Source organism: Euleptes europaea, chromosome 19, assembly GCF_029931775.1.
Source record: "Euleptes europaea isolate rEulEur1 chromosome 19, rEulEur1.hap1, whole genome shotgun sequence".
In the NCBI taxonomy this organism is placed as follows: Eukaryota; Metazoa; Chordata; class Lepidosauria; order Squamata; family Sphaerodactylidae; genus Euleptes; species Euleptes europaea.
Window position 1 is genome coordinate 20,627,574 of NC_079330.1, and position 18,153 is coordinate 20,645,726.

The following is an 18,153-nucleotide window of genomic DNA, read 5'->3' on the forward strand; positions in this document are numbered from 1 at the left end:
AAGGGATGGCATCTAAAGAATAGCATTACTAGTTCTTAGGGTTGCCAACCTCCAGGTACTAGCTGGAGATCTCCTGCTATTAGAACTGACCCCCAGCTGATAGAGATCAGTTCCCCTGGAGAAAATGGCCCGCTTTGACCATTGGACTCTATGGCATTGAAGAGCCTCTCCTCCCCAAACCCCGCCCTCCTCAGGCTCTGCCCCCAAAAAGCTCCTGCCGGTGGCAAAGAGGGACCCGGCAACCCTACTGGTTCTTTCCTTTCCCTAGATTTAACAGCCACTTTACAGGGGAAATGAAATTTAATTTTTCCTTGACACTATAAAGAGACACGTTGCCACTTCTCTCAAGCAATCGGCTGGCCTATTTGACAGCAGATAACGCAGTCTCCGCTTCTCAGAAAGCGTCTTTAGTTGTTTTATCCAGGGAGCGGTATATTTATTTCGCGCAATACTACTAGTTCTGTACACCCTAGAAGGAGGGATGGCGTTGCGTTCCTCAAACAGTCGCCTCCAATGCTGAGGAATAAACCGTTATTGAATCGGAGGGGGTTTTCAGAAGCAGTTTCTAGTATGGGATCGACCATTCAAAGGAAAATGTAAACTCTCCGCTGGGCATGCCTCAAACCTCTGGGAGCTCTTAAAATAACTATGTAGAACCTGAGTATAGTGCCGCATTCTCATCGGTCTGTCAAACCGTAAAGGAACCGGGCCCTGCGCCAGCTAGGAGAGCAGCAAAGCCAGGCCACCCATGAACAAAGTCAGGGCTCCTATCTGCTCAGGGGATTCCTAGGTATGCGGGAAAATATAACTTTTCCAAATTAATCAAAATAAAAAGGTGGAGGGAACCCCCCTCCCTCCCCAAACAGCCCGATGAGGACTGAGCATGCTCCACGAGGGACGCAACGTTGAGAGCCGCTAAATGCCAGTTTAAGGGGAAACAGGGGAAGGGTCCCTTCCACACACATTACTTGCTCTGAGTTCGATGCTGTGGGGAAGAATGGTTTTTTTCCCTGCTCCCCCCCCCTCCCCAAGCATTGCGGTGCAACACTGGCTCAGGAAACATCTAGGGATTTTGAAGGTGGTGCTTGGGGAGGGTGGAACTCAAGAAAGGCTGAGATCTGCAATAACGTGATGTCATGTTGTGTTAGGGTTGCCAACTTCCAGGTAGCAGCTGGAGATCTCCCACTATTACAACTCATCTCCAGCTGATAGAGATCAGTTCATCTGCAGGAAACGGCCGCTTTGGCAATTGGACTCTATGGCATTGAAGTCCCTCCCTACGTTGAAGGGATTGAAGTCCCAATCCTACGTTGTGATGTCATGTCCTATGATGCCACTTCCAGGTCAAAGACACATGGGGGAAACTTGAGTGCATCACTATGGAGGCGATTTTCCGGCCACTGTTTCCTCAGTTTTGGAATGGTGGGTAGGGTTGCCAACCTCCAGGTACTAGCTGGAGATCTCCTGCTATTACAACTGATCTCCAGCCAATAGAGATCAGTTCCCCTGGAGGAAATGGCCGCTTTGGCAACTGGACTCTATGGCATTGAAGTCCCTCCACTCCCCAAACCCCGCCCTCCACAGGCTCCGCCCCCAAAACCTCCCACCGGTGGTGGCTGGAGATCTCCTGCTATGACAACTGATCTTCAGGGTATAGAAATCACCTCCCCTAGAGAAAATGGCCACTTTGGCCACTGGACTCTATGGCACTGAAGTCCCTCCCCTCTCCAAACCCCGCCCTCCTCAGGCTCCACCCCCAAAATCTCCAGGTAATTCCAAACCTGGAGCTGGCAACCTTATCTCCAGGCCCCACCTGAAGGTTGGCAACTAGGGTTGCCAGGTCCCTCTTCACCATTGGCGGGAGGTTTTGGGGGCAGAGCCTGAGGAGGGCAGAGTTTGGGGAGGGGAGGGACTTCAATGCCATAGAATCCAATTGCCAAAGTGGCCATTTTCTCCTGGTGAACTGATCTCTATCGGCTGGAGATCAGTTGTAATAGTGGGAGATATACAGCTAGTACCTGAAGGTTGGCAACCCTATTGGCAACCATACTTCATCCCCACCCTGTGGAAAACACACCCTTCATAACCAGGTACTCTCCCCACCCCACTATTCTGGAGCAGCAATTCCCGTGAGGTTTGCAAAAGTCACATTTTGGCAGAGTCCAAAGCCATAGCTGTTAGTTTGCAAAGCCCAAGTGAAATTTTTAGACCTCCTCGCAGGCCCTTCCACACCCCTGCGCGGTCGTCGTAGGAAATGAAACAGCTGGGGTGGGGTGGGAAGGAGGGGGGATTCCAGTTCCCAACCCACCGTCAAAAAACATGAGACAAATGAGAATTCTGCTGCTTCGAGCCACCGCAGGCCGTCCAAGAGAGCAAATGAACACAAGAGAGACACAAAAAGATCTTGTTAATTTTTTTTTTATGGTTTTAACCACCGAATGAGCTACTTTTTCTCGATAATTTATACCTGAATGGCACGTCTAGACATGACATCATTTTAAGGTATGCCTTGTGTTTTGTGGTAAGTTTACAATAGCCAGGATCTATAATTGCCCGGGTTCAGGTCAGCAAAAGGGGTGATTAAAGAGGGGGAGGGAGAAAAATATCAAAAACTCCTCTCTCTAAGCAGCTGTTCTGGAGAATCGTTTTTTACAGTCTCTTGTTTGCTAGAATCTACATTTTTTAGAAAAAAAAAACCTTGGAAAGGGGGGCAGAGTGACAAATACCACAGATAATCTCATATTCGCAGGAGATTTCGCAAGGTATGGTTCCTATTAAAGTCATGAAGGAATGCATGGGAAGGGAAAGCCACGGAGGAGGAGGAGATCTACCCATATTGATGCAGACGAGATTGACAGCGACAGTGGAAAGACCTTGGCTAATCACGTTGAGCATGGGTAAAGTGTAGTGGTTAGAGCCCTGGGCTAGCGAGAGCCGGGTTCAAATCCCTGTTCAGACACTGGGCTCTCTGGGTGGCCTTGGCCCAGGCATGCTCTGTCGGACTTACATCACGCAGGGTCGTTGCGAGGATGAAATGGAGAGAAGAGAACCACGTCCGCTTTGGGGGCTTCAATGTAAACTAGGGTTACCAACCTCCAGGTGGCACCTGGAGATCCCCTGCTATTACAATTGATTTCCAGATGACCAAGATCGGTTCCCCTGGAGAAAATGGCTGCTTTGGAGGGTGGACTCTATAGCGCTGTACCTTGCTGAGGTCCCTCCCCTCCCCACACCCTGCCTTCCCCAGGCTTCATCCCCTAAATCTCCAGGTATTTCCCCACCCAGAGCTGGCAACCCTAGGTAAACTCAGTACCATGGCCTATTTTGGCTACAGCTACCAAGTAATTGTTGGTGTAAGTCAACTTGCAAGTGTCCTACCTTACAGGGTATACCTTGCAGGGTGGACTTTTTGATTAGCACCTTGTAGGGATGGAAACATGGGGCGAAAACGCATGGTCGCTTTAGCCTCCTTTATTCCCTGTTTCAGCCAGGATTCAGCCAGGATCGAACGCATGCGTTTTGCCAAACGTGCGTTCGATCCTGGCTGAATCCTGGCTGAAACAGGGAATAAAGGAGGCTAAAGCGACGGGGCGTTTTCGCCCTTGCTCCCTCAGGCTCTCAGCTGAAGGGTCAGCTTAGGGGGCTGCTGGTGGCTCATTACCCTGGGCAGGGAGGATTCACTCCCCAGTATTTTGCGTTTTCTCTTAACCTTCACCCAAAGCCTTCTTGTGAGACAAGGGAACTTTGACACAGAGTACTTGTATAAATTTGTATCTGAATTTAAGACACGCCCGTCCCTTAAAACAATGAAAAGGTTTTTTTTAATCTTGTACTCGAGTAAACATGGCAAACGCCAAGGGTAGTGGTTAACTTACTGTTCGTCAATCAATCATCAAACATCAAATTGTTAATTTAATTAATTACGCTGAAGGACTTTAGGCACCAAAAGCACCATAAAAATGCTACCGTTATTAACTGCTGAGCATTAATCACTTTAATAATTGGGTAATGATAGTCCACTGTGCAAGCATGGGGTCATTACTGACCCATGGGGTGGCGTCACAATTATTCAGTTCCCTTTTCGGTAACCTGAGATACGTTGAAATGTTTTCAACAGTTTAAAAAAATCAAAAGAGCTTGAAGTCCTTTATTGCGTCTATCTTTTACTGGGGGGTGGGTGGTATAAGAAACATGAGACTTCCAATCGCAGCTGCCTTAAAGTCCTCAATTTCTTTTTCGTTTCTTCTGGGCAGCTGTCACTTTTTTTCCTTTACAGAAAAGATGACATCAGGAGTAACCAGGAAGTCCTGTCTCCAGACAACGGAAATGTCAACATGGGATGCTTTTTAAACCGTTGTTCTCTCCCTCCAGGAGACTAACTGCAAGACTCTCCAACGGAGAATGCCCAGGACTGTCCAGGAACTACACCTCCCAGAAGCCTTTGGGAGACTCTTTGGCCGTTGAGACAGCCAAGCAGCCTGGCAACCAGAAAAGACGCGGAGTCCTTCCCTGGAAAGCACCAAAGGGAAAGATGAACCAAGCCCAGTGCATGCTGATCAACGGGCTCACCCGAACCAACCACGTGGCCAACGCGGCCCTGATCAAAATCAGCGATGGAAAGGTCTTGGCGTCCACTCCCAGCTTCAAAATCCACTCGCAAACCAAATTCCTCATCGACGCTTTCTACAAGAACTTGCACCAGGTGAGGAAAAACGGCCTTTACTTTAAAGCCCAGCATTACACCTGCGTCCGGGCCGACGACATCGCTATCTACGGAAAAGGCAAAGATAACGGGCTGGTGGCCGTGAAGACGAAATCCTTCATCTTGGTTGCTACCTACACCCAGGGCATGTACCCCAGCGTGTGTGTGGAAGCTGTCGAGAAACTGGCGGACTACTTCCGGGCGAAGGGAAATTGAGGCCAGCAAGAAAAAACATCTAAGACTTAAGGCAACAAAAAGAAAAACTAGATCTCCAGCAGAGCCAAAAGACGACGTGTGCTGTTTCCTTTACGATGCTCTTGTCTTTGAAAATGGCCTTTACCTATATTATAAGAATTATAACTGCATCTGGGCTGACAATGGCGGTATCTACGCAAAAGGCAAAGATAATGGGCTGGTAGCCGTGAAGCCAAAATCCTTCATCTTGGTCCTACATCTTGGTCGCTATCCAGGGCATGTACCCCAGTGTGTGTGTGGAAGCTGTCGAGAAACTGGCAGACTACTTCGGGGCGAAGGGAAACGGAGACCAGCAAGAAAAAACATCTAAGACTTAAGGCAAGAACAACAACAAAGAAGCTCTCCAGCAGAGCCAAAATGTGATGTGTCCTTTTTCCTTTACAACTCCCTTGTCTTTGAAAAGATGGGCGGAAAAGGTTGATGGATTCTGCACGTTGCTCCCATTAAAGATTCATGTGGAATTCCACAATGTTTCCAGCAGCATCCTTTTTCTGGCGAAATAAAATTAAATGCATGCAAAACAACACCACAAACTGGTATGTATTTATTTAGATATTGTATACTCTGCTTTTCTCCCCAATGATGACCCAAAGTGGCTGAATCATTATTCTCCCCTCGTCCATTTCATCCTGACAACCACCCTGCAAGGTAGATTTGGCTGAGAGAGAGTGGGTGGACCAGGGCGTTCAGCAAGTTTCCATGGCAGCACAGGGATTCGAACCTGAGTCTCCGATCCTAGTCTGACACTCTGCTACACCACCCTCACTCTTATATGTAACCAAAATAAATTGCTTGGGGGTAGGGGTATTATAAAGTATCAGAGGTCTGTGGGAGGGGAAAACATTTGGGAAATCCCCCACCACCATAGCACAAGGCTGCTGAATTACAGAACTTGGCACGTCTCTTCTTGTTCCTTGTCTTTGTGTGTATGGCCAGAGGCACTGGAAGTGAGGTTGAGGGGGGCCAAAAGGAAAGTAGGGTGCAACTCACTCATGCCGCTCACCAACATTGGATACAGCCCAATGCAAGACCTTGATGTAGGGTTGCCAACCTCCAGGTACTAGTTGGAGATCTCCCGCTATTACAACTGATCTCCAGCCAATAGAGATCAGTTCACCTGGAGAAAATGGCCACTTTGGCCATTGGAATCTATGGCACTGAAGTCCCTCCCCAAACCCCGCCTTCCTCAGGCTCCGCCCCAAAAACCTCTCGTCGGTGGTGAAGAGGGACCTGGCAACCTTAGCTTGATGCCCGTTGTTTGATGGGCAAACGGAAACAGCCAAGCACGAACGCAAAGGGAAACTGTGCCAAACAGCTTGCCTCGGATTGCCAAATGGGTCGATGGATTTCTTTTCCGGGTGGCTGGATGCAACTGGGAGAACGCGAATCAGATTTCTGTATGATAACACCGCTGAGTTGGGCTGAGAACATTTGGTAGGCAAGGAATTAAAAACACAGTCAAATCTCGATCCAAACAGGGACAGCGGCAGGACTCCGTTCGAGAAGATTGCAAAACATACAACACAAAGAACGTTTGTTGCCGTTGTTCAAGGGCATCGGAGAAAACATGCAAATCAAATTACAGCTGTCAAGGTGACTGTTGTGTAAGGAAGCGGCTTTTTTGGGGGGGTTAACTCACAAATTACCGAAACTGTGACTTTGACAGCCATTGCCCTAAAATTCTCCTCATCCAAACTTCAACTTGAATTTTAGCCTTTCAAAATGGAACAGGTCCATCAGGAAACCTCCACAGCTTTGTTTGTGGCTTCTGACTTTGTACAGAATGCTATCCATGGTCAGGCCGCCGCGACTTCCAGTTCTTTCAGTTCGTTTGTGTCTGTTCCCACCACCATAACACTACTGAAGCACGTGTACTCATTGATAAAATGCCACCCCAAAAAAATCTTGAATGGAGTGTACCTACCATGCTATCAAGATTGGCACGGGGTATCTTTGGGAGTTTGTGTGCTTTTTTTAGTGCAAAATCAAAATGAGTTTCCAATTTTAAGCCAGGAAGAAAAATACTTTCCCACTGATAACGAACATGCTGAGTCATGTCCGCCCTGGCTGTCCCAGTACAGCAACTTTGTGAAAGCTAACCACATCCAGGTGTCGATCACAATGGGTAGCCGTGTTTGTCTGTAGCAGTAGAAACGAGCAAGACTCCCATAGCACCTTAAAGACTAACAAAATTTCTGGCAGGGTATGAGCTTTTGTGAGTCGCAGCTCATTTAACTGCAACTTAGTTCCAGGCGAGCCTGATCTCGTCAGATCTCAGAAGCTAAGCAGGGTCAGCCCTGGTTAGTATTTGGATGGGAGACCACCAAGGAATACCAGGGTCGCTGTGCAGAGGAAGGCACTGGCAAACCACCTCTGTTAGTCTCTTGCCATGAAAACCCCAAAAGGGGTCGCCATAAGTCGGCTGCAACTTGACGGCACTTCACACTCACACACACACACAGGGAGTGGACATATTCATGGAGGAGAGGGGTATTCATGGCTATTAGTTAGAATGGATATTGGTCATGCTGCATACCTATTCTCTCTAGTATCAGAGGAGCATGCCTATTATATTAGGTGCTGTGGAAGTCAGGCAGGATGGTGCTGCTGCGGTGGTCTTGTTTGTGGCTTCCTGGAGGCACCTGGTTGGCCACTGTGTGAACAGACTGCTGGACTTGATGGGCCTTGGTCTGGTCCAGCAGGGCCTTTCTTATGTTCTTTAGAGAAAATGGATGCTTTGGAGGATGGACTATGGTATTGTACCCCACTTAGGTCCTTGTCCTACTAGGGTTGCCAGGTACCTCTTCACCACCGGTGGGAGGTTTTTGGGGTGGAGCCTGAGGAGGGCAGGGTTGTGGAAGAGGAGGGACTTCAATGCCATAGAGTCCAATTGCCAAAGCAGCCATTTTCTCCGGGTGAACTGATCTCTATCGGCTGGAGATCAGTTGTAATAGCAGGAGATCTCCAGCTACTACCTGGAGGTTGGCAACCCTAATTACAACTGATCTCCAGGCGACAGAGATCAGTTCCCCTGGAGAAAAGGGCCACTTTGGAAGGTGGACTCTACGGTATTATTCCCCATTGTAGTCCCTCCCCTCACCAAACTCCGCCCTCCTGACGCCTCACTCACAAAATCTCCAGGTATTTCCCAACCCAGAGCTGGCAACCCTACTTATCAACAGTCCTGGCCACACAGCCTGAGACAGGAAAAAGAAATCCATCTTGGCAGCCAAAACTGGAAGATTATAGACATTTCCCAAGAGGGTCTCACCCCTGTTTCTATGCAGAAGAAGAACGTGGCTTTTAAATACTCAAGCAAATGTCGCTGCATCAAGACATTCTTAAAAGCATGGATTTAAAGTGCATTGCTAAATCCCTGCCTGGCCTGAGTCAACCTTTTGCTTCTCCAAACCAGTTTTCTAGAATTGCAAACCGTTATGCCAAGACAATAGATTGCCACCGGGTTACAAGTGGCATGAGAAAAATCATTAGCGACCCCTAGACAGAGCTTCTTTGTGGCTGTAAAAAAATTCCTGTGCCATGTTCACCAGTTCCTCAATGAGGAAAACTGGATTTGGTAAATTTGTACAAAGGTATATAAACTTGAGCACATTTTTCCATCATTTTTGTAATTTTTGACTGGCTGGCATAAACAATCTCCTTTCTAAGCCTAAGGAGAGGTTGCCAACTGACCAGGAACTGTCAGGAAAAACTGTGAGTAAAAAACGAATGAAATATGACTTGCTTGCGTCCTCCCTTACAGAGTATTATCATAATGATTGTATCCCTGGGGGATTACATATTAAGAAACCGTGTGGTATGTTCAGTGATGATGAGGAGTTTAAGTTGAACTTGATTTCTATTCTCAATAAATGCTCTATGGATTTGATGTTACTTTTGATAGAAAGAATCAAAAAAGAAACTCAGCAGTTAGTTTCCCATATCAAAGATGTTTTTGGGAAGCTAGGCACTTCTATTGATAGCAACTCATTGGATTCTAAAGTTAAGTCAATGGAGAATGACATTGACAGACTCTTTAAGGAGACGAAGGATATCAAGATTAAGGCATTCAAGAGGGAGGAACAGGATTACAAAAAAGGCACAGTGTATCCATTGCTTATATGATGCTGACACGGCTAAACTGCTAGCAAGAACTGTCTTAACCTGCTCTTGACTCTTTAATGAGAGTTTGATATAAAGGAATCAGCAGGAGGCACACGGAGGGGAAAACGATTGCTTGTTAATCTGCAGTGGACCAAACAGCTGGTGAACGTACAATTCAGTGTCCAATTCAAAAGCCTGTCACTCGCACGGAGCGCGTGAATGAACCATAGCTCTCCCGGAGGAAACTCTTTTCACGCCTCTCGCTTTTCATGCTTTGTCAGGCCTTTCCTTTCGAGTGTATCTTTGCCACCTTGAGGACTAGAAACTTGCAAAGAGGACAGCTGCCTGAGGAGGAGGAGGAGGAGGAGGAGGAGGAGGAGGAGGAGGAGGAGGAGGAGAAGAAGAAGAAGAAGAAGAAGAAGAAGAAGAAGAAGAAGAAGAAGAAGAAGAAGAAGAAGAGTTGGTTTTTATATGCCGACTTTCTCTACCATTTAAGGGAGACTCAAACCGGCTTACAATCACCTTCCCCTCCACTCTCCACAACGACACCCTGTGAGGTAGGTGGGGCTGAGAGAGCTCTAAGGCAGCTGTGACTAGCCCAAGGTCACCCAGCTGGCTTCGTGTGTAGGAGTGGGGAAACAAATCCAGTTCACCAGATTAGCCTCCGCCGCTCACGTGGAGGAGTGGGGAATCAAACCCGGTTCTCCAGATCAGAGTCCACCGCTTCAAACCACCGCTCTTAACCACCACACCATGCCAGCTCTCTTAGCCAGCCGAATTCTGCACCTAACACCGCATTCTGCACTCTCACGGCCAACAACCCACCCTGCCTGTACCGGCCACTCGGAACAAGTGGTTGAGTTTCAGTCATGCTGAATTTGCATTACTTCATTACAGAATAATTTTTTCCAAAAACATCTAGGAGGAGGAGATACTCAGATATTAGCAAAGTCAAACACGGCCGTCCTTAGCTAGCCAATGTCAAATCGGCGCCGCAATTCCAGAGTTGACCGAGGACATTTTTTTGCCTCCTAAGAGATGGTGCCTGAGCTTTGAACTTCCAAGTGTACGGGGAGGGGGAAAGGGTTCGGCCTCATCTCGGATGCTAATCAATCAAATTGATGCACGGTTGCAATAACTAGTCCACCTCACCTCTGCGCTGCCCTCTTCCATATGGTCTTTATATCAAGCTTCGGCAGACTGGGTGGCTCAGAACGCTCATTTCCTGTTGCCGCTAAATCCCTCCAGCTCCACAAAAGAGAGGGGGGGGGAGAAACCGAGTCAAGCTTATGATCCGGCAGAACTGGAGGAGCCAAGTCGCTTCAAAGCTGAAGCAACAACGCCAGTCGGTTTCATTATCTTATCAGCTTTGCTCAGATACCCAGATCAGCCCAAGTAAACCTGGGATTAACCAAACACCAGCCGTGCCCAAGTAATTTCTCGATGCAAGGCTCGTCGCCTTGGGGATGAAACAGCAAAGCGACAGAGATCAGAGCATGTTCTAGATTTGGGAGGGCCCCGAGCGAGAGGCATTAAGCCCGGTATTAACCAAACATCAGCCATGCCCAAGAGCTGGCAACCCTACCTGTATGGCTCCTTCCAATTCTATGGTTCTTCTGTAACCATCCAAGGGAAGGGTTTTCTCTGCTTGGGTAAAAAGTGTAAAGGTGTGGATTCCCGACCCTTTTGCAGCAATCTTGCTGCGACAGAATCATAGAATCATAGAGTTGGAAGGGACCACCAGGGTCATCTAGTCCAACCCCCTGCACAATGCAGGAAAATCACAACTACCTCCCCCACCACATCCCCAGTGACCCCTACTCCATGCCCAGAAGATGCCCAAGATGCCCTCCCTATCATCATCTGCTTAAGGCGAGCATTTCTGACAGATGGCCATCTAGCCTATGCTTAAAAACTGCCAGGGAAGGAGAGCTTACCACCTCCCAAGGAAGCCTGTTCCATTGAGGAACCGCTCTAACTGTTAGAAAATTCTTCCTGATGTCCAGACGGAAACTCTTTTGATTTAATTTCAACCTGTTGGTTCTGGTCCGACCTTCTGGGGCAACAGAAAACAACTCCATACCCTCCTCTATATGACAGCCCTTCAAGTACTTGAAGATGGTTATCATATCACCTCTCAGTCTTCTCCTTTTCAGGCTAAACATACCCAGCTCCTTCAACCTTTCCTCATAGGATTTGGTCTCCAGACCCCTCACCATCTTTGTTGCCCTCCTCTGGAAACGTTCCAGCTTGTCTGCATCTTTCTTAAATTGCAGTGCCCAAAACTGAACACAGTACTTTAGGTGAGATCTAACCAGAGCAGAGTAAAGCGATAGCATCACTTCGCATGATCTGGACACGATACTTCTATTGATACAGCCCAAGATCACATTTGCCTTTTTAGCTGCTGCAGATAATGTTCTCTCATATTCATCAAACCCCTTCAAAGACGCCATTCGGACCCAACTCCTGCGCAGCTCAGGGCACAGGGGTGACCTGGCAGAAAGCAATCACATTTTGATCCTAGTCTTCCTCTACAGAGTTCAGGCTGACACACACAATTCTCCTCACAGCAACCCCATGAGGTAAGTTAGGTGGAAGAAAAGCAGGGTTGCCAACTCCAGCTTTGGAAATATCTGAAGATTTGAGGGTAGAGTCTGGAGGGTGGGGTTTAGGGAGGGGACGGACTTTGATAGGGTATAGTGCTACACAGTCCACCTTCCAAAGCAGGAAAGTTCTCCAGGAAAAGTGGAATAAACTTTTTTAAATGAATGAATGAATGAGCAATCTATATAGTCTGGCGATCAGATGTAATTCTGGGAGATCTCTAGCCCCTGTCTGGAGGTTGGCAACCCAAAAGAAAAGAGAGACTGGCCTGTGAACTTCACTGCTAGGGTTGCCAGGTCCCTCTTTGCCACTGGCGGAAGGTTTTTGGGGCAGAGCCTGAGGAGGGCAGGGTTTGGGGAGGGATTTCAATGCCATAGAGTCCAATTGCCAAAGCAGCCATTTTCTCCAGGGGAACTGATCTCTGTTGCCTGGAGATCAGTTGTAATAGCGGGATGGCCACCCTACGGGAGAGCCTAGAGGATGACAACCCTATGGGAGAGCCATTTTCAAATCCTCACATCTAGTGAAACTCTATGGGTGAGTGTGTGCCGGTCACCTTCTCACAACCTAATACAACAAAAGGTGGATTGACTCAATAAAGGAAGCCATAGCCCTCAGTCTGCAAGATCTGAACAAGGCTGTCAAAGATAGGACATTTTAGAGGACACTGATTCACAGGGTCGCCATGAGGCGGAAGCGACTTGACGGCACTCAACACACACAATACAGGGTAGTTTTAGAGGCAAACTGGAAGACAGGAGAACTGTGTATGCTGCGCTAATTCTTGGGAGGGAAGGTGGGATAATACGAATACAGTCAATGGGTACACAACCGATGAAGAGCCGGCTGCTTGGAATCAGCAAACTCTAACTGCGCAAGGGGCCCTTGCAGAGCTAGGAAATATGAGCGGCTGCATTCAATACATTTGACCTAATTATTCTCCAGGCTTTTCAGATCCCCCCCCCCCCCGACCTATCGGCAGAGATGTTTTAGAGCCACTAGGATAATTAGGAAATAATTAAAAGTTTCATTACCAGAAGGGTCTAGGTTAGCATATGATCAACTGCTGGTAAAGAGACAACGGGTCTCCTCCTGGGGCAGTTTGCATAACAGACGGGGAGCCAGAAGGCAGGTTTCAAAGTATAAAACCACTGCAAAAGGCTTTGGACAAACCTATGTGAGACACAGATGTCCCTGAATGGTAGGGTTGCCAGGTCCCTCTTCACCGGGAGGTTTTTGGGGTGGAGCCTGAGGAGGGCAGGGTTTGGGGAGGGGAGGGACTTCAATGCCATAGAGTCCAATTGCCAAAGCAACCGTTTTCTCCAGAGGAACTGATCTCTATCAGCTGGAGATCAGTTGTAATAGCAGGAGATCGCCAGCTACTATCTGGAGATTGGCAACCCTACCGAATAGCCATGACAAACAGTGCTTTTCCCCCAGTTTATTGATACTCTGCTTTTCTCCCCAATAGAGACTCAAAGGGACTTACAATTCCATTCTCCCCTCCTCCATTTTATCCTCATAACTACCATCTGGGGGTGGGGGGCTTAGGCAGACAGAGAGAGAGAAGCTGGCCATAGGCCATCCACCAAGCTTCCATGGCAGAACAGAGATCTAGACCTGGTGCTTCCAGATCCTAGCCCGAAACTGTGGGGCTTTAGACAGATCAGGTAGGGAAGGCAACATGTAGGGTTGCCAACCTCCAGGTACTAGCTGGACATCTCCTGCTATTACAACTGATCTCCAGTTGACTGAGATCAGTTCACCTAGAGAAAATGGCTGCTTTGGCTATTGGACTCTATGGCATTGCAGTCCCTCCCCTCCCCAAACCCCACCCTCCTCAGGTTCCGCCTCAAAAACCTCCCACCGATGGCGGAGGGACCTGACAACCCTAGCAACATAGTCTAGCCCGATCTCGCCAGATGTCAGAAGCTAAGCAGAGTCGGTACTTGGATGGGAGACGACCAAGGGAGACTCTGCAGAGGAAGGCAATGGTGACCCATCTCTGCTTCTCACTTGCCTAGAAAGTCCCTTACTGGGATTGCCACAAATCGCTTAACGGCACTTAGATCCATAGAGAGTAGATTGGCCAACCCTGTATCTTTGGTGCACATGCCTCCATTGGGCACGGCTCAGTCATCTCTGCTAAGATTACTTCAGTTTAGCAATGAACCATGGGATTGCAAATGGGTTACAAGTGTCCATGGGAACTTGCGACGAGTTAAGCCTCAGGGAAGTTTAGGAACCCAACAGTGGCTCCCACTGTGAGAAACTTGAGCACATACTCTGCAAAAACGACCTGAGTAAACACAGCCGTGGCACATATCTTCGGAAGGAAGGCAGACCCATGATGAAGATCGGCAGTTTTCCGACGAGGAGGGAGGAAATCTACAGAGGAGGTCTAAAGCCCGCGCCTGACACGGCCGATCTGAGCGGACTACCCGCCAGACTTCCTCTGCAAGCTGGGGTCCTTCTTTGTCGGCTGCCTGACGAAGAGTTAAAATTCCTTAGATAATTATAATCTAAACAATCTGTAGCCCTGGGCCTTAAAGAAGTGCCCACCAGCTGGTGATGGTTAAGTGGTTACTTTTCTCCCAAAACCTGAACCTATTAGCGAAGGGTCAAGGCATTTGGTAATACTCCCGAGCTCGTTTCGACAACAGTTCGCTCTATCAGAATGCAAAGGGTTGCCAGCAAACAGGGGAGACAGATTGCTTCTTTGAAAGAAAAGAAGACGTCTGGGAAACCAACACTAGAGAATCTAATCCCAGCCCCTAAAGAGCAACCTCAGCTGCTTCAAATAAAATCCCACAACTTTTAAAAAAAGGGAGGGGTCAAATAAAAGCCAGCTCCGGAACGACTTCCTAGATAGCAGAGATTGCTCAGTTTCAGGTGGGTAGCCATATTTGATTTGCCGTAGAAGGACTAGGTTTGAGTCCAGTGTAGGGTTGTCAGGTCCTTCTATGCCACCAGCGGGAGGTTTTGAAGGCGGAGCCTGAGGAGCGTGGGGTTTGGGGAGGGGAGGGACTTCAATGCCATACAGTTCAATTGCCAAAGTGGCCATTTTCTCCAGGTGAACTGATCTCTATCAGCTGGAGATCAGTTGTAATAGCAGGAGATCTCCAGCTAGTACCTGGTGGTTGGCAACCCTAGTCCAGCGGCACCTTAAGATTTCCAGGGTGTAAGCTTTCGAGAGCCAAAGCTCCCTTCCTCAGATTCTGAGAGATCGCTCGGAATCACGCACATACAGACTCCAGCCAATAGAGATCAGTTTACCTGGAGAAAAGGCCACTTTGGCCATTGGACTCTATGGCATTGAAGTCCCTCCCCTTCCCAAACCCCGCCCTCCTCAGGCTCCTAATATGGTTATTATACATCATCACATGTTTTCTTCAGCTTTAAGCATTGAGTGCTTTGAGACTTAGGCTCCATAGGAAAGTGTTTGATAGGAGCTCATGTCCATTTCATCCGTGTCATTGTAACTGACCGGCCGCTCCTTTTTGCGCTCATTTCACCAGTTGGACTTTGAATACATATAGCACAGTGGATGGATTATTGTTTATTTATTGTGTAACTTTTCCATTACCACAATGTGTGCTAAATGGGATGTTATAATGTATATTGTATGCTAGACTTGTTTGGCTATATAGCACTCCATGCAATTTGTAGATTCACAGTTTGCTACACTACTTTCTTATAGATTTTGCAAATTATCCACCTTGTGGATTTTTGTAATTTTGTATATTACTTGCATATTATGAGATTTTCATTACATAGCTAATTGCAACTCGGTCACCGTGCTGGTTCTTGTTTTGTTGCTCCTCAGGCTCCTGGGACCCAATGCTAATGGTGCTGTGAATATCCATGATTTTCCATTCCTGATGTGAAAGCCGTCTCTTCACCACTGTGGGTTACAAGGATGACTTGAGATCTCTCACCGGTGCGGTTTTGACCTGCAAAAACTCCGTTTTGGTTTCACCCTGTCAATTTAACCCATGGTTGTTTATTGTGGTCCTGTTTTCTGTTTCCGGATGCCGACTTCTTCTCATCAACATACACTTGCATCAGTAGCCATATGCTTTACGTGTGTAACATACCTATAAGTGACATTAGGTTGTTCCTAGAAATACCCTATAAAGTGAGTAAAGATCCAAACTAATCCACCAAACAGCAAAAAGTAAACACTGGCAAACTGGCAAACGATTTAAACAAACATATAAAAAGAACAGAGAGTGTTTGTTCGTCCTTAGGGAATAACAAAGTGATTCTATTCAGAGTTACTCCAGTCTAAGGGCATTGAAATCAGTTGGCTTAGATTGGAGTAACGCTGCATAAGATAGCACTGTAAAGGTTATGAACAGGCAGAGATTTGAGAATGTTATTGTTGTGTCAGTGGATTTTTTTTTTAACTATGCCTATATGCACAAGGTGATGTACTGTTAAGTCATTTCTGTATACAGCACCCAGAAATGATCACATAAAGTAAAAAAATAATATCATTAATTGCCTTTGCCTGTGCCTTTACAAAGTTTGCATCTCCGGTACCTGGCATTAAAGTTTATGGTACCCACGGCCCGTGGGTCACATATGTCACATCCGGCCCTCATAACAACTGAGTTCGACTGGTCTACAGCCACCAATGACGCTACAAATCATGTTTCAGTTCCATTGCCACCGGAGCCTTCACCTTTTATGAAGAAGCTGGAGGACAGAGTTTGTGTCACTTCAACAACCTGATAAGCTGCGTATCTGACAAAGGAACACAGGTACACCTTTTACAGGCAAGCAGGATTCCAAATAATGACAGCAATTGAGCCACAACAGTCAACCACCTAAAGCTTGAACATCTAGGACCAGTGCTGGGTCCAACCGCAAACACGAAACCTGAATATCCATGAAATAGGAGAAGAAGCTGTATGAACTGGCTCTACACTCTGGGAAATAGACCCTGTTCATACTAGCTGAAGGATCCACCAAGTCCACAACGTCACAGCAACCCTGGGCATGCAGATGAACCACAAGGGACCTACCTTCCTCACAGCTGCTTCCGGTGAAGCCGGGACAGCAGCGCCATTCGAGGGCAGTCACCGTTCTGTAGGAGATCTTGTACGTGGGTCTGATGAGGGTCCTGTAACTAACACAAGCAAAACATCAGGTGGACCCAACTTGAACAGCTCTGCAACGTTAAAAGCTGTGCCTTCGTTCCCCTTTCAGGGTTTTTTTTTTCCAGGTGAAAATCTCCCCCTTTCAAATTTAACCAGATACAAAAAGTGAAAGATTTAAATACGGATAAGCGCTCAGGACAAAGCCAAACCCAATAAGACCAAGTTCCCTGCTTCAAAACCCATATCATGGAAGGACATGGGCTAGCTGGCAGTTTTCTAGAAGGAAAAAAAAAGAACAGGTAAACCAACGTGCTATGAGGGTAATGGGGAAGGTTACTTCTAGTGATCGGGCCATTCTAGTGATCAGGCCAGCGTTTCAAGGGGCGGGAACTCAAATGCTTCCTGGTTTTTGTCTCCCACCTGGAGTTCTTTCTGAGCAGACATTTGCCTCACATAATAATGGGTTTTAAAACGACGCTTGGGTTTCTCCCCACCCCACCCCCAATTCCTTTTAAAGACCTCCATTTTGGGGAATCGTTTTTTAAAACAGCACTTGGGTTTCCTCCGGGGGGAGAGGGGAAACTGGACATTTTTCTCACAGTAAACACTCCATTTTTTATTGGTCTTGGACTGTGTGAAATAAATTTGATTTGATAAAAGCTACAGCCAATTACAAAGCAGTGTTTTCGAGGGGCGGGGACTCAGACGCTTCCGGATTTGAGGTGGTGATTTTGCTGTGCATAGCATTTTAAGAATCTGCAACAGAAAAGTGGAGTGAGCAGCGAACCCCACATAAAACTCCCATCCATAAAAGACCACTGTGACTGGTCCAGAGCGCTAGTATTATCGGGTGGTGGTGGGAATCTATGCTCTGTCAGAAATTGCTTAAGGGGGTTAAAACAAGTCGCATACAGTGTTCCATTTCATGATGTGGAAGTATGTATATATGTATTTATGCATGCATTTTTAAAAGAGCGCTTCTGACATGCATCGCTTTGAATACATAACCAAAAAAAAGCTACACTTTGCACTGAAGTTTCATTTCATAAAGCGAGAACTTTCAAGAGCAGAAGCAGGTCAGGAAGACAAGGAAATAATTGCGGAGACCAAGTTTGGATCAGGTCAAGGAAAAGTGGAGAACGGTCACCCAGCGAGACCGCACAGGAAGTTGTCTCTTTCCTGCACGTTTAAGATATTTTCCCTGCAGTGTTTAGAATTTTTGCAAGGGGAGCCTTTTGCACACGCAACCGTGTGTCAGATTGGGATCAAAGTTGCTTCCATTCCGCAAGATAAGACGTCTGCTGTTTATCGTCCTCTCCCATCTGGTTTGTTTCGCCAACAGAACCCTCCAGAGAATCCGCCAGGGCACTTCCAATTCCA

General features: G+C 47.3%; 2 protein-coding genes across 6 annotated transcripts in view; one reads left to right on the top strand and one right to left on the bottom strand.

Annotated features, from left to right (window-relative positions):
• Window positions 1-18,153, bottom strand: part of COL26A1 (collagen type XXVI alpha 1 chain) — a 137,975-nt gene that overhangs the window by 90,722 nt on the left and 29,100 nt on the right. For 4 of the 5 annotated variants that reach the window (XM_056865435.1, XM_056865434.1, XM_056865433.1 and 1 more), the window contains exon 3: window positions 16,699-16,802. In XM_056865435.1, the coding sequence (XP_056721413.1) occupies window positions 16,699-16,802 (104 nt within the window). The remainder of the gene's footprint in view (window positions 1-16,698; window positions 16,803-18,153) is intronic. The other variant, XM_056865432.1, reaches the window with a different exon arrangement.
• PFN4 (profilin family member 4) lies at window positions 4,532-4,918 on the top strand. Its single transcript, XM_056865439.1, has one exon. The coding sequence runs from the start codon at window positions 4,532-4,534 to the stop codon at window positions 4,916-4,918; it is 387 nt and encodes a 128-aa protein (XP_056721417.1).